This window comes from Salmo salar, chromosome 03, assembly GCF_965601325.2.
Source record: "Salmo salar chromosome 03, fSalSal1, whole genome shotgun sequence".
Taxonomy (NCBI): domain Eukaryota; kingdom Metazoa; phylum Chordata; class Actinopteri; order Salmoniformes; family Salmonidae; genus Salmo; species Salmo salar.
In genome coordinates, this window is record NC_138293.1 from 69,482,881 (window position 1) to 69,499,233 (window position 16,353).

The window sequence follows — 16,353 nt, forward strand, 5'->3', positions numbered from 1 at the left end:
CAGAAAATAAAATAAAAAAATGCTGCCAAAAGGGTATACCATTACAATCCTCAGTCACTGTAGATAACATTTTTAATAAAATAATGAATTACTTGTAATATGCAATTTAAAAAACAAACACCTTTTTTCTTGGGACAGCTAAAACCAAGATGCCTAAAGGAGACAGTTATATTATGCACTTGACCCTGTGAATGTATTGTTTTTATAAAGAAAATGGGATACTGTGATAAAGTATGCCTGTGTACTAACAAGCCAGTAAATGCACTGTGATTATGGAGGAATTATGGGTAAAAGTGGTTAAGGAGCGCACAGTGTCCCTGCAATCCTAACCGCCTAACGGGTTGAGTCTTTTCATCTATTCCTCAGACTTCCTATCACCCTCGAATAATCTGTTTACCAGGGATTCCATACACTCTGCGCTCTTTACACACACAAAAAGGGAACTGGGAAAACTAGGGCCCTGAAAACGGGCCAAGCTAGGCTGTTTGAGATCCCTGCACCCTTTGCATATTAAAAACGCCACTGTGTCAATGACACTGTTCTGTCATGAGTGGCTCGCCGACACTCAAACATTATTGGTGCATTTATTCAAATGACAACAGCATATTAAACTTTCCATTGAGAGCGTACACGGGGTGTTTTTCACACGAGATGAATGTGGCCCCCGTCGCGCCGGTTCTCAGTATTTCTCTGTCGGCCCGGGTTACAGACCCATGCCAGAACATTGGAGGAACACAGTTCTGTTCTTCTTCCAGAAGTCTGCAGTTCAGTTTGTTTATCGGCCAAGGAAAAGAGCAGATATTTTTTCCTGTAAAACTGGTTCTTGGTTCTTTTTAAAATACTTTTAATGTCCGCCGCTTTTCCTTCATCACCCTATATCTGAGAGACAAACACTCTTGGCCAAAGCATGACGTACCCAGACTTAAAGGATCCACATGACCGTGTGGTCCCATCCACACTCTCTCTGTGTCTGGGCACAGGGACAGAGACAGTATGAGACAGAATGGTGCAACAGCAGAATCAGAGAACATAGGACCAACGCCCATCCACAACCCCCAAACCTTCCCAGGCCTGCCTTCATAATAGACAAAGACAAAGACGCAAAGGGCTGGCTGTATTATTTGGGGAAATAAAATACTGCGTCATATTTGGCAACATCATATTCATTCGAAAAATCTGATAATACCATTATCTCCTTTTAAAGCTCAGGATATTGTGCAAATCATATTAAATCTGTACGATAGATAAGGTTGACAGGGTGTTAAGGCTTAAGTCTCTGTCGGTCTCCAAGGCTCTCACTCTCTTTGTTCGGTTTGGTTAAATCATTCTCTCTGTTCTCTCCCGTGGTTTGCGAGATGGAGAGTCTGGGAGATGGAGATGGGCTCGTTGTCCCGGCGGGTAAGCGCCAGAGTTCATCGCACCGTGGAGCTGGCATAGGTCAGCGACCCAACAATGCACATCCCTGGACAAGATCTCTCCTAGCATGGTGGACAGATTAGGGGTGCACTCAGAAACATATTTTTATCATAACAGAGCAGTAATGAGAGCCGTATGAGAGGGAGCACGCTCCAAACATGACTAATACTGGAACAGCGGCGATTCATCAGACTGACAAATATGGAACACACCGCACAAAAACATGAACTTTTCCCATCGCGCAGTGACCTGAGCTGGGCCTTGGCAGGGCCTGACTGGCTGAGCCGTGCTTTATTCAACATCTGATCAAAGATGAGCTCAGCCCGTTCTTCCTCCACATCCCTGAACCATTATCATCAGCAGCATCAGGAATTACCTCAGGACAACCAGTCCTGGGTGACTGACTCTCACAGGTTAAATGCAATTGCATTACGTTGGGTGAAAAGCCAGGTATTTGTCTAAAATACTTTTGATAAGGGGCCTTGCAGCTGTGGAGCGGCAGTGTAAGCTGCTTTGATCAGTAATAGCTAGCCCTCACTGCCCCGCCCATAAGGCCTAAGTCTATAATTGGACAAAAGCACTACTGCAGAGGAGGAGAGGAGTCTCCTGTCACTCATACTGCAGGGGAAAAACCTGCAGCTGGCGACGGTGACATCAGTGGGCAGGAGAACTGTAGCACACCGACGGCTCAGATGCACTGATAAGGCCTGGACTCTGATAGCTTCCGAAAGACACAGACACCCTGGGATAGGGAGCTAAGAATAAAACGGTAACGTTGCCACTCCAAAGGTTAAAATGGAACCACTCACTGTTCCCCCTCTCTCCCCTACACTCAGTGAACTTTTAACCCCATCTCCTTCAGAAGCTCTACTGGTTCATGCTTTTTAAAATGGTACTTTTCATTCTTGCAGTGTACAGTGGAGGGAGTGTGGGCTGCTGTTGAGGTGTTACGGTGGTGAAGCTTATGGGCAGGAGAACTAGGTGGAGCCTATGGCTGTCCACCGAAAGTTCTATGCCGTCTCTGTAGAAGTGAGGAGGTCTGAAAGGCTTGTGCATTTGCCAACAAGGGCAGCTTAGACCCAGCTTTTAAAACACTTTCTATTCTCTGACATTAGTGTGGACAAAGATGAAAGGAAACAACGATTTCAACAAAAGGTAACAAAAAACAATGATTTATGAAGGAATACCACCCTGTACAGAGGCACAAAGCCAACCCACTGGGCAAAAAAACGGTTGAATTGGCATTGTATCCACATCATTAAACCAATATATTCTATGTGATGATGTTGAATCAACGTGGAAAACTGATTGCATTGGCAAAAAATAATCAATGTAAGGGAATTTCCTATTTTACTCATCTTTTAACCAAAATCCAATGACACTGTGGGGGAAAAAATTACGTTGAATTCACGTTAGTTGACAACTCAACCAAATGTAAACCAAAACTAGATGTTGAACTGACGGCTGTGCCCAGTGGGAAGTGAGAGAATACTATATTTAATTTAGCTGAACTGCAGCAACCATTTAAGTTTCAGAAAATAAATTAATCTTGACATACGTAAACACACACACACACACACAAACACACACACACACACACACACACACACACACACACACACACACACACACACACACACACACTGAAGGGTAAAACAGTATCGGGATGACTGGTGAATACTGGCACAGGGTAAAAGAGCTAAGCTCTAAGGGGCGGCTTCACAGGGAGCTAATCTGAGCCTGGGTTAGCGGCAGCACATTGTGAAACAGGAAGACGAGCTCACAGAGGCCCAGCTAACTGACGCTGAGTTACACACTGTGCTGAAAAGAACACGGCATGGGGTACTCTGTCACAGAGGCCTGCAGCACCACGGTGCCAAGAAGCAGAATTAGGGCTCTGTAACTGTACGCTTGCCTGGTGTAAGACAATACGTTTCTTTAGCCCTATACTAATGGATAACCGACGCAGGAGAGGGTTCTACGTACGTGAGGGTTCCATCAGCCCATACCTGAGTCAATCAACTAACTGCACCCACAGCATACCTGACTACACTTTCAGAGTGTTTCATTGCTAACCAACAATAGGAAACACAGAAAACAAACAGAAGATTTGTTTCAGCACGATCACAGTGGGCTGTTCAAACAGCAAATGTATTGTCAGACAGAAATTGCAAGGTTACATCACAAACATGAAAAATGTGCTATGTCAAGACTCAAAACTATTTCATGCAGTCCTTATTTCTTTTCTCATGATCAAAGTCATGGAATAGAAAAAGATAAATTAACTTATGTAATCAGAGACAGGTTCAAATGTATTATTGAAAAAATGATATTTTCAAATATATTATTTAAGATAATTTACAAAACAAAGTGTGGCATTATTTTTGTGATACCCAAGACAAACTATCTATACAGCTAATATATAATAAACGACAAATTCATCTTTAAAATTCTGCGCAACATTTGACCTCTGACATGGGGGGCTCTGTGTATCCACCAGACTAAGAGAAACGTAAAATTCAATATATACTATACATTTCCTTGACACCGGGGTCTCCTTTATTTCAACATTACATTTTCCATTCCAAAGTAAGTATCCAGAAGTTCCATACAAGTAACTGATGTAAAAGGACTGCTTATAGAGTATCATATAAAGTTTGTTGAGGAAACACCTGTGTTGAATTTGGACAAATAAAAAAGTGCATAAACAAACTAAACCAAACTGACGAGCTAATATAGAGAAGGGTTGTCTCTGTATGCAGTGTGCATGTGTGTGTGTGTGTTTGCATTAGTGTATGGGAGTCTCCGTGTATAAGCTATAAGAGTGTGTGTGAGAGAGCGGGAGCGAGTGTGTGTTGGCGAAGCGACCGAAGCAGGGCTGACTGTGAGGTGGGCTGCGGTGCCAGAGAGAGTAGAGCGCGGGAGGCTGAGGCTGGAGACGGGCGGCTCTCACTGCCTCAGTCGCCTGCCTCCCAAACAACCTGGGACTGGGCCAGCTGTCACCACGCTCTTCAGCCCACAGACACACGACAGACTGCTACTGACACACACACACACACACCACACACATACACACACCACATATGACACAGACATCACACACACCGCACACACACACACACACACACACACACACACACACACACACACACACACACACACACACACACACACACACACACACACACACACACACACACACACACACACACACACACACACACACACACACAAAACAGCCTTAAAGACACTCATTTATAGCCTGACAATTACTGTGCACATTAGCACACGCAGAGACAAACACATTTGCAGATGTGTTTGTTTACAGACAACACACCCCTAAACATGCATATTTAAATTCAGACAAATTTGCACACAAGCACCTGAACAAATTTACCAGCACAGACTTTATCTCTGGATAAGCACACATTTAAAGACACATACACAACTCAAAAACAACACACAAACTAAACGGTGTGTCAGTGGTGTCAAATGGGTTCTGTAATGTGTTTTATTATAATTGTAATGTTGATACGGCGTTACATTTGGAGGCGATTCTCTTTATTTATCACAGGCTAGCATTTGGTCTGGTGGTGCACGGGGAGGAGCAGGGTTTGGCAAGGCTTAGGGTGTGGTTGCAAAAAAGGCCTTACAAACTGACCTGTGTGTGTGTGTGTGTGTGTGTGTGTGTGTGTGTGTGTGTGTGTGGGTGTGTGTGTGTGTGTGTGTGTGTGTGTGTGTGTGTGTGTGTGTGTGTGTGTGTGTGTGTGTGTGTGTGTGTGTGTGTGTGTGTGTGACTGTGTGACTGTGTGTGTGTATCTGTGTGAAATAGACAGAGAAAGCTGTAAGGCGTTCACCAACTGACCTGGTGAGTGGACGAAGTAGGCCAGGTAGAGGTCGAGCTCCTTGACGGACACGCCGATGTGGTGGGGCTGGACGCACAGGCCGTGGTTGGAGCACTGGGGCGACTTGACCAGCCGCTCTCCGTCCGTGCTCTCCAGGGGGCTGCCCTTGAACAGGATGACCATCACCAGGTCCAGCCTCCACACCTTGTCGGCCTGGCGCAGGCAGTCGATACGGCGGATCTTGCCCTTCTGGTCGGGGTTGGAGAGAACACAACAGGGGGGCTTCTTGCCTGTGATGGTGAGCACAAAGTCCTCACGGAACTCGGGCCGGATGTCCTTTCGGAGCTTGGCCAACAGCCGTGACGCCCACTTCTGCTTGATCTCGGGCTTCTCACCCAGCAGCTCGTCCTTCACTGCGCGTTCTTCATCCTTTGTCATCCTCTTCTCGTGCTTCTTGAAATACTTGCGTTTGCGTGCCTGCAGGTTGAACCAGGTGTAGGAGAAGGCACGGACATGGGGGAGAAGGGCCTCGATGAAGGGATGAAATTCATCCTAACAGAGGGACAGAGAGGCAGAGAGAGAGAGGGTGCTCTGTTATTCTCATGCTGTATGGTGTCATGCAAACAGCTGAAGATCAGTTATTGAAGATAGAAGAGCGATGAGGCAATTTACTGACATTTTTCCCAAAAATAATTCCTGTTTTGATAGAATGTTAATACACTGCCAATAGAGGGGATACAGTTCAGAAACAACTTACTTAGACAGGGCTAGCATTACCAACAATACCACTAACTGACATAATAATGCTAATAATAATAATAATAATCATAATCATAATATCCAAAATGTAATAATACTGTAGGTACATACATACAATTACAATGCAAATAGTAAATTACTGGTCCTGTCCGTCTTACAAAAAATATAATCTGAAAGCACATTTAAAAACTATATTAAACTGTAATAACAGATTAATTGAAATTTAAAAGACAAACGAGATTTAAAAAATTAAAGCCAAGGTGAGCAAACACTTTTTTTTTTTACATCCACTGTAAAGGAGAAGTTATTCAGCTATACCATAATACCTTCACTACACATCGCTCAGCGACAATGCCTAGATCTCGCCATAGTGTTCCTGTGCCAGGGTTGCCACACACTGGTCGATCACCGCCAATCTTAGCCGCCACAAGACCACTGTTAAAATGTGCTGCTAAAAGATCTGCCATACCATTTCCTATCTCTCCTGCTGCCATGCAAAAGAAGTCTAACCAGACTCACATTTCAACAACAAATTGAAAGCGGACAGAAATCACCACAAAAACACACTGCAAGAGGAAGACAGACGGTCTGGTAGTTACCATTTTGCACTCTCATCATAAATTTGGCACAACGTTCAAAATGAAAAAGAATTCTCCAACACCACTTCCCGCACTCACAAATGTACAGCAAGTGCTGGTTTGACAGGGTGTAAAAAATGTGCAGATTAAAAAATTTGAGGGTAAAAAAGATAATTAGCAGAAGATCTCAGGAATCTCCAGTTGTCCACAGTAAGCAGTAGAACAAAGTTAAACAAAACAAGATACCCCCCCGGGTGTTCTGGGGGTCACAGTGTAATGCTGCAAAGGATCGCTGGTTAAATCTGGGACGGAAAGACAAAATACCCAAATTTAAAGAGAAGAAAACTAATATTGAGAAATAATGGAAATATGATTAAAAAAGAAATGGTGAATGGTATTTAAGAACAAAAATGATCTAAATATAACAACTGGAATAGACACACTTAAAATAAGCACTCTTCTTTTGCGCTTCCCCCCCCAAAAAAGGAGGAAATAAAGCAACAAAAAAAATCCTTGGCAAAGCGTAATTGGTAGTGGTGTTTGCTCAGATCTGTGGGCCCCGCGTACGACTCAGAGAGACACACACACAGGCGGGGGGGCTGGGGAGTGCAGAGCACAGAATAGGAAAAAAAGGAGAGAACCAAATCAATGTTGGACGAGCGCGTACGACCGCTGGCAAAGCCGAGTGCTGCTTCTTTTTTCCCCTTTTCTCTCCAACTCTCTCTCTTTCTCTCTCTGTTTCTCTCTCGCCGTCTCTCGTCCTCTCCGCGTTCTTTCCCTAACCATTGCTTGAGCCTTTGCCAACACGAGTAGGGCCCACCTATTTGGCAACAAGATGCCTGTAGCCCAGCCAATGCGTTAGCTTCAAGAGCTGAAAGGGAGGGAAAGGAGAAAGGAGGGGGGTTAGTGGCAAAGAGTGGGAGAGAGCCGGAGAGAGAATGAGAGATGGAGAGCGAGAGAGGGAGAGCGAGAGAGGGAGAGCGGGAGAGAAAGAGTGTACGCAGTCCTGTCCGACAGTGCACAATTTGCCAAATCGACAAGTTCCTATCTGACACATAGGCAAAGTTCAGGGGACATGTATTTCTCGTACACCAATCCTAGCTACCCTCAGTCTGCTTCCATCTCCAGTTTGGCCGCCATTGCCTCATCTCACTACCCCCACCCTCTCTTTCTGCTTGCGTAACGCCACCTTGGCACAGGATGGCAAGAGAAAACACACAGCTCCAAAATCCCACCAGACCCCACAACCGGCAGCTGGTCTTGGATTTACCACAGGAACAAAGAGGGGGAAACAAACCCACCCTTTTTCCCACCCTGAGAGAAGATGCATCAATGTATCACTAGGTGCTTTAAAACCAAAGCATATACAGTACACTGCATGTCTATTACGAAGGGTAAAAGGAGGAACACCAACATATCGAATAGGCAAACGAGAAATACAATGGTGGGAAATGGGTGCTGTTCCGGTACAACTGTCGCTATGGCGCATTCAGCCCAATCTCATCAACACCAGTCCAAAAACAGGAGAGTCTGCAGATAAATCATTGAGCTTTATTTCTCAAAAGCCTCCAATGGCTGTGTCGTCCATGTTTGTGACTAGTAATGAGTGCCTTGCCTCCATGATGAATCTCTTTCTTCTACAACTGCTGGACAGTTTGCAGAGGCATCTGTAACGGTCTGAATAAGTGGATGTCTTATTGTTCTTTGGGTTGGGTTTGCAGGGTTTGTAATTGCCGTAAAATGGAAGAACGTTTCTATTTCTGGTCCACCATTTGCAACAAAGATGATGTAAAACACATTTGTATTAGTGCACGCTCACTCTGTACTACCGATATAATCTAATCTCTTGTTAATATGCTGCAGTATCATGCACTATTTCTGCTTAATCTTAGAATGATGAATACAGCATCACACCAGCATTTAGTAGTTGGCTTCAAGATGGTCTGGCTCACACCCATCAACTGTCACAATGCACAATAAAGGACAATATATCCCTGGGTTTCTGTTCAATTTCTGTTGCTTTCTCTAATACCCATTGTTGCAGAACACGATGAGCATCTAACAAAAGACAGACAAAACTGACATTAAAATAAGAGGAACATCTCAATTGAAGATACACATACTTTAAAGGGTGAGTGTGTGTGAGTCTGTGTGTGAGTCTGTGTGCGAGAGAGGGAGAGAGAGACAGAGAGAGAGAGGGACAGAGAGAGAGTGCTGAGAAAATGTACCTGCATTCGTGCATAAAATACAAAGACTCACACACACAAAAATAACAGGATATTGATACAGGGAGAACAAAAGATGAGACACTATCTAGAAATCAAGACAATAACGGTTTAGGCCTTCATGAAAGAAAGGAGTGGCTTCCAGTACAGGGACCTAAGCAAAGTAGACTATCTGCAAATGTTTTGTTAAAACCATAATCATCCTATAAAGCACTACAGCAGATACAATTTAATCATGCAAATATCCCACATTCAAAAATGTGATGTGGTTTTCAAGGTCCAATGAAGCCGTTATTATCTCAATATTATATCAAGTACATTCCTGTGATTGTTTTCAATTAAAATGGTAAAAATATATATTTTTAAATTGCTTCTTAGCAAAGAGCAATTCCTCCTGCAATAATTTTGCTAGGGCTGTCTGGGAGTGGTCTGAGTGAGGAAGGAAAAACTGAAAACTAGCTATTATTGGCAGAGAGGTTTGGAACTGTCTTCACACTGGGCACACACTGATTGAATCAACATTGTTGCCATTCCATTTGAATGAAATTATGTTGAACCAACGTGGAATAGACGTTGCATTGACGTCTGTGCCTAGTGGGTTTGTTATTGGTCTATTAACTAATTTACCGCCAGGTGATGTCACATTGCAGGCCAAAACTCCATCCCACCAAAACAGGCTGAAATTTCAGGCGGTCTTTTCAAACAGCTCTTACACTTAAAAGGGCATTATCATTATTTTCACAATATCACAGTATTATTCCACATATTGTGGAAATATATATAAAACACAGAACATTTTTTTTTACTGCACTTGTCCTTTAAGGTGTACAACCTTAATTGTCAGCAGTGCTCTGTTTCAATGATGATCTCCTACCTACCCACATACAACAACAAATAAACCCTCAGTAATGAGCTATATTTCTTTCCTACATATCTTCAGTGAGATACTGAAGATATTTATGTCATCATCTCTTGTTTTGTTATTCAATAATCAGTTATGTCAGCCAGCCACTGCTCCCAATGCATTTCTCTCTTTAGTAGCGGAATTTTGAAAACTGCAGCCTACCTCACCTCTCTATAAAAAATAAGCAAGTCCTATTTTCAGCCTCTTAATAGAGTAGGCAGCGCAAATCTGTGTTGGTGATTTATGGTATATCCTCAAAATCAATCAATCACAGCACGTAGGGGGCCCACGTGGGTAACTGGGGGGCCCTGACTTGATTGGGTAACTGATGAATAAAAAAATTACAAATAAACTGCATAATAAATAAATGTGACTGGTCAAGTGTGGGGCTGGGTCCACTCTCAATATTCAAAATACACCAGAGAGCCTAATTTAGCCACAGAGGATCAATAGTTTCTATTAAAAAAAATAACAGTGTATTAAGTGTGATCACAAGCGCATACAGGTAACTGCCAAAATAAAGGAAACACCAACATAACGTGTCTTAAAAGGGTGTTAGGCCACCAAGAGTTGCCAAAACAGCTTCAATGCGCCTTGGGATAGATTCTACAAGTGGACCTAAACCATGCCAGGGAAATGCACCCAACACCATAACATATACTTTGTATCCCTCATTTACTCAAGTGTTTTCATTATTTTGGCAGTTATCTGTATGCCTACAATCAGGAAGGCCGCAGTTTGTGCAGCATGCGTGCCAAATATGCAGCTTGCTGCATTGTGGCCATAGACATAGAAGGGTTTCGGAACCTCTTACTCTGGCAATTTGACTGTTAAAGTCATGGATACATTAGAGCAATGGCTTCCAGTCCTGATTTGAATGAGAACAGCCTTATATGGATTATATTTCTATGGTTGGTTGCGGCTGTAGGTTTGCCTTTTGCACATTTCAAAATACAATCGCAGGAATAATGTTCAGTTTGGAAAACAAATACCTACTGCTGAAAAGAGAAGACTACTCTCAACAACTCCCAATTACAGGCTCAAAATGGCCAGAAACAAAGACCTTTCTTCTGAAACTCGTCAGTCTATTCTTGTTCTGAGAAATGAAGGCTATTCCATGCGAGAAATTGCCAAGAAACTGAAGATCTCGTACAACGCTGTGTACTACTCCCGTCACAGAACAGCGCAAACTGGCTCTAGCCAGAATAGAAAGAGGAGTGGGAAGCCCCGGTGCACAACTGAGCAAGAGGACAAGTACATTAGAGTGTCTAGTTTGAGAAACAGACGCCTCACAAGTTTCAACTGGCATCTTCATTAAATAGTACCCGCAAAACACCAGTCTCAACATCAACAGTGAAGAGGTGACTCCGGGATGCTGACCTTCTAGGCAGAGTTGCAAAGAAAAAGCCATATCTCAGACTGGCCAATAAAAAGAAAAGATTAAGATGGGCAAAAGAACACAGACACTGGACAGAGGAACTCTGCCTAGAAGGCCAGCATCCCAAGATCTTCAGTTTCTTGGCAATTTCTCACATGGAATAGGCTTCATTTCTCAGAACAAGAATAGACTGACGAGTTTCAGAAGAAAGTTCTTCGTTTCTGGCCATTTTGAGCCTGTAATCGAACCCACAAATGCTGATTCTCCAGATACTCAACTAGTCTAAAGGCCAGTATTATTGCTTCTTTAATCAGCACAACAGGTTACAGCTGTGCGAACATAATTGCAAAAGGGTTTTCTAATGATCCATTGGCCTTTTAAAATTATAAACTTGGATTAGCTAACACAACGTGTCATTGGAACACAGGAGGGATGGTTGCTGATAATGGGCCTCTGTACGCCTATGTAGATATTCCAAAAAAAAATCTTCTGTTTCCAGCTACAATAGTAATTTACAAAATGAACAATGTCTACACTGTATTTCTGATCAATTTGATGTTATTTTAATGGACAAAAATGTGTTTTTCTTTCAAAAACAAGAACATTTCTAAGTGACCCCAAACGTTTGAACGGTAGTATATATACATATTATATATATATATATATATATATATATATATATATATATATATATATATATATATATATAATATATATATTTATATATATATCCTCCTAATATTGTACAATCTGTTGTTGAAACTACCACAACACAAACCACATCACTGGTTAGAGGACAACCTGCAGAACACAGTCAGCTACAGTTTGGAATGTTATATTTTGATTCGGGGGTCACCAAAACATAAAGAGAAAGGCAACACTGTTTTGTCAATCACTCATTGATTATCACATTGAAATCAATTTTGCGAGAGGGGGATATGAGGTTGCACGCAGCGGTTGGAACCGGTTCAGGGACTAGAACCGCAAACCGGAAAATAACTAAATGTTTTGAGGAACAGAATCAGAACTATGAACAAAAGTGATCTATACTGTTCCAAAACAGAACTGTTATTGCATGGGAACCGGTTAACAACGTTATTTTATGTTCCGGGCATCTTGCAACAAATCGCATATGCAAAGCACCTGTCACTCAGAAACTTATTGCACAATTTCAGTTGCATCTCGCACCCTACACATCTCGTGTCTGTCCAATGCATGTAAATAGCTTAGCTGCTCTATCCGCACTGATTGGTGAAGTAATTTAATATTGAGCTAAATGTTAAAAAAAATACGATTTCAGAGGTTTAAAAAGGGACAGAAAGGAACAATATAAACCATTACATCAGCTTGTATAATGTAGTAATACATACTGTCCACATCATAGAAAGTAGCGTCATATACATGAATTAGATATGGTAAAATAATTCTAGATCTTAATTTAGGATGATAGTAAATGATGCAAACTCACAGGTTTTTTCAATAATCACATAGGCTATATTTCTCACTAGTTTAACCATTTAAAGATTAAAAAAATGCTCCTGAGCACAATTTAACCAGGCGCTCTAAACTAGAGCATCCATAAAGTCTGTGCAGCAGGCTGAGCATTTGACATCCCTCATATAGAGACAGTCAAATTGCAGCACAATGTTTGCAGTAAGTAGCTAGCATTTCTTTATGAATAAACTTCATTCAAATGGTGCCAGAACACTTTACTGTATGTAAAACATTCTATTAGCTCTCTGTTGCAAATCATGTTAATAACTTGTTGTTTCAACTGACAAATCCATCCATGCATTGTGAGAGTAAAAACATAAAACCTATAGACCTTTAACATGCATAAAACACTAACAGTTATGTTGCTAACAGCTATATTTCTTAAACCATTTGAAACCTTAGGGCCTAGGCCTCTGCCTTCACATTGGCAACACATGCTAGCCTACATTGGCATCATGTTACATTCTCCAATAAGCCAAGGTACAGTCTATGGATATCAATAATTGTACTTTTTAAAAGCTAAATGTGTTATCATACAGACATTTTCGTTCATTTACATGATTGGCCTACATGTATTTACTCACTCAAAGAACGTCTAAATGGCTCCTCTCAGGCTACATGCTGAATTGCTTGAGCTAGCCCTGCCATTTGTATCGCTATTTTCAACCAGTGTCTCAAATGGTTACCTTTGTGTCTCTCATTTAATTTATTTGCCATCATTTTCAATAACATGTCTGGACTGACAGGGAGCAGAAACATGCACGCTCTCATCCAACGAAGACTTGACCCCGCCTAGACCTGCTGCTCGTGACTGTTCCTAAAAGACCGCGAAAAACATCAGGCCTACACGACCAGTAACAACACCACGATGCCTTGTGTTACAACAAGCAGACAGGCCATGGTATGATATAGGCCAAATGCCACTATAGTGATTTAACATATTCACAGTAGACTACATTTCAAAATATGATGATCTAGCCTATTGAAAAACATTTCAAACTCATTAAAAGTAGTGAAGTTAAGACTTTGGCCAAGACAATTAAACATGCTGCCACTGTTTTTTCCTCACGCGGCACTCACAATATTAATGCTTAAAGAGTGAAGACATCATCATTGGAGTCTGCCAAGAGGACGATGGAAATGAAGGAGCTGGAAAGACTGGTTGGCATTCCCGCCAGCGAGCCATTTGTGCCACTTTGTCACCGTCAGTAAAATCCAGTTTCAATTAATAATAGCAGAATAAACCCAAGCACCTACAAATAAATGCAGCTAAAAATCCAAACTGACAGGCTAAAATCTACTAAATTTTACAATACAATTGGTTGCATAAATATGTATAGGCCTAGGCCTTGCCTAGACTGTATAGAAAGTGATTAATTCACGAATGAAAACCTCTTGAATGGCCAAACTCATTAGTAAACTATATTTACCCCTGTAAGTGTTGGGAATAGTGTATGCAAATACTTCAGTGTGCTTATAGGCCAGTTGAAATGTGTTGATTTGTTAATTCAAGAGAATATTGATTGGGATATGTGCCCTTTCATGGGAGAGCAAATACCTATATATGTAGGCCTATTCAAATACATGACATAAAACATGTTAATCAATAGCATACACACCAAATGTAGCCCATTAACCTACTCAAAAACTTTAGTTCCAAGTTGTGCGAATATAATATTTTAGCAGAGGCGAATAGTCTGCACTCACATGGCACGTGTTATAGGCAACTCTACCTGTTGCCTCATACAAGTTAAACATGCAATTTATGCAAAAATAAAGTGTTTCTGTTAAACAAATAAAACAATGTGTATTATATTAACAGAACAGAAAATGTTCAACGTGACTACATCCATGGAGAAACACTTTTGGACTTTTATTTCTCGATTCTTTTCGCGTCTGGATGACAGAAGGAGACCTGCCAAGTGCAGATTAACTCTTTCACTGGCATTTTAAAAGGTCTACACAAGTCTATATGGAAAATCAGGAAACATTGAACTCAGGATTGGATAAATTAGACTTCTGTATAAATTAGGGTACATTTTTTTCATTTAAAAAAAACATATGCCTGGTTTTATTTCAGACAGAATATAGGCTTTCTACATGGATTGGCAGTTTCTATGATGTTTTAGTTAGGTCAGGAATATGTGTCAGTTTTTCCAATTTCTTGTCTATTTTTTTATACATCAGTAGGCCTACTTTGGATAAGTTTTCTGAAATTTAATCCGGAAAGTTGTTGCAAAGTTTGTTACTTGTACATTTCACTTATTTTGAGGAACGCCAGCACCTGTATGCTACTGGTCACTTTAATAATGTTTACATACTGTTTTACTCATGGCATATGTATATACTGTATTCTACTGTATTCTCGTCAATGCCACTCCGACATTGCTGTTCTTAATATTTAGATATTTCTAAATTCCATAATTTTACTTTTAGATTTGTGTGTATTGTGAATTGTTAGATAATACTGCACTGTTGGAGCTAAGAACACAAGCATTTCGCTACACTTGCAATACATCTGCTAAATATGTCTATGCGACCAATAACATTTGATTTGATTTGATTTTGATAAGGAAATTCATAAGTATAAATGCTTAGGAAATGTATAGGCCTATGTCTAGGCTAAGTGTGCGACTTTCGTTGATATGAACATATTCAGCAAATTCACTGGCAGAGAAAAACCTTTAGGTTTAGGGAGATATGGAGGTAATGAAACCATTTGTTGTAAAATAATTAAAAGAGTCCTTGTGTTTTCAACAAATGTTTTCGATTTTGATTACTTCATACAGCGGGAAATTGAAAAGATAAAGGCTAATAATCGAAAAACCAACAAGCACCTTTAAAATCCCAGAATGTGCTCCTTTATAGCCGAACTAAAATATATAATTTATACTCATATCACTTTTTAAAATCTAAACCTTTTTTGTTGTTGTTATCTTCAAATCCGCAATTTTTTATGAGTTAATTAAGCATTTATTTTATTTCACCTTTATTTAACCAGGTAGGCCAGTTGAGAACAAGTTCTCATTTTCAACTGCGACCTGGCCAAGATAAAGCAAAGCAGTGCGACACAAACAACAACACAGAGTTACACATGGAATAAACAAACATACAATCAATAACACACTAGAAAAGTCTATATACAGTGTGTGCAAATGAGCATAATCTATGGTGACAAAATATTAACAATAACAGAACTTCAATAAAAATGTAAATGAGGTTTACACCCGATTTTCACCCAATTTTGTACGAACCTGGAGAGAAACTTCATTAGCATAAACATTTAAAGAATTTGTTCAGCGACATAATGTGAAATTTGCTTTTGTATAATCATTATCTGCATTGAACTTCTTGTAAATGTTCATAACACAATATATCCAAGACTAGGAGAAAGGGAGCAAAACACTCACATCTCGTCTAAGCACTTCTTTCCAATTAACTCCAACAAAAAGTGTAAATTGAAAAAGTTTCAAATAATCCTTTAAGCCGTTAAGACGTTTTTTGTATTGTCTGATTTTGTGCAAACCTACACCAAGACAGCAATGAAACGTTCTTTGAAAACGAATAGGCAATGAGTGCAGGCAGCACAACGTTGAGTAAACTACAGTAAATTAAACCTTTGCTAATTTACGCGTTTGACAACCATCCATTTTTCTTTTAAAACATTTAGTAGGCCTACTTGGATGCCATTTGTGTGCATCGGATACAGAAGGGGTTTTATTCGTTGGCTTTAGGGAAACATGGACAGCGATGT

At 40.8% G+C, this 16,353-nt stretch overlaps 1 protein-coding gene across 17 annotated transcripts in view; it reads right to left on the reverse strand.

The window, feature by feature from the left end:
- The window catches only part of nfixb (nuclear factor I/Xb), a 152,230-nt gene that overhangs the window by 102,997 nt on the left and 32,880 nt on the right, over positions 1 to 16,353 (reverse strand). For 16 of the 17 annotated variants that reach the window (XM_082971427.1, XM_082971422.1, XM_082971426.1 and 13 more), the window contains one exon: positions 5,282 to 5,813. In XM_082971427.1, the coding sequence (XP_082827553.1) occupies positions 5,282 to 5,813 (532 nt within the window). Of the gene's footprint in view, positions 1 to 5,281; positions 5,814 to 6,619; positions 7,373 to 16,353 lie in introns of those variants that run through there. The other variant, XM_045716146.2, reaches the window with a different exon arrangement.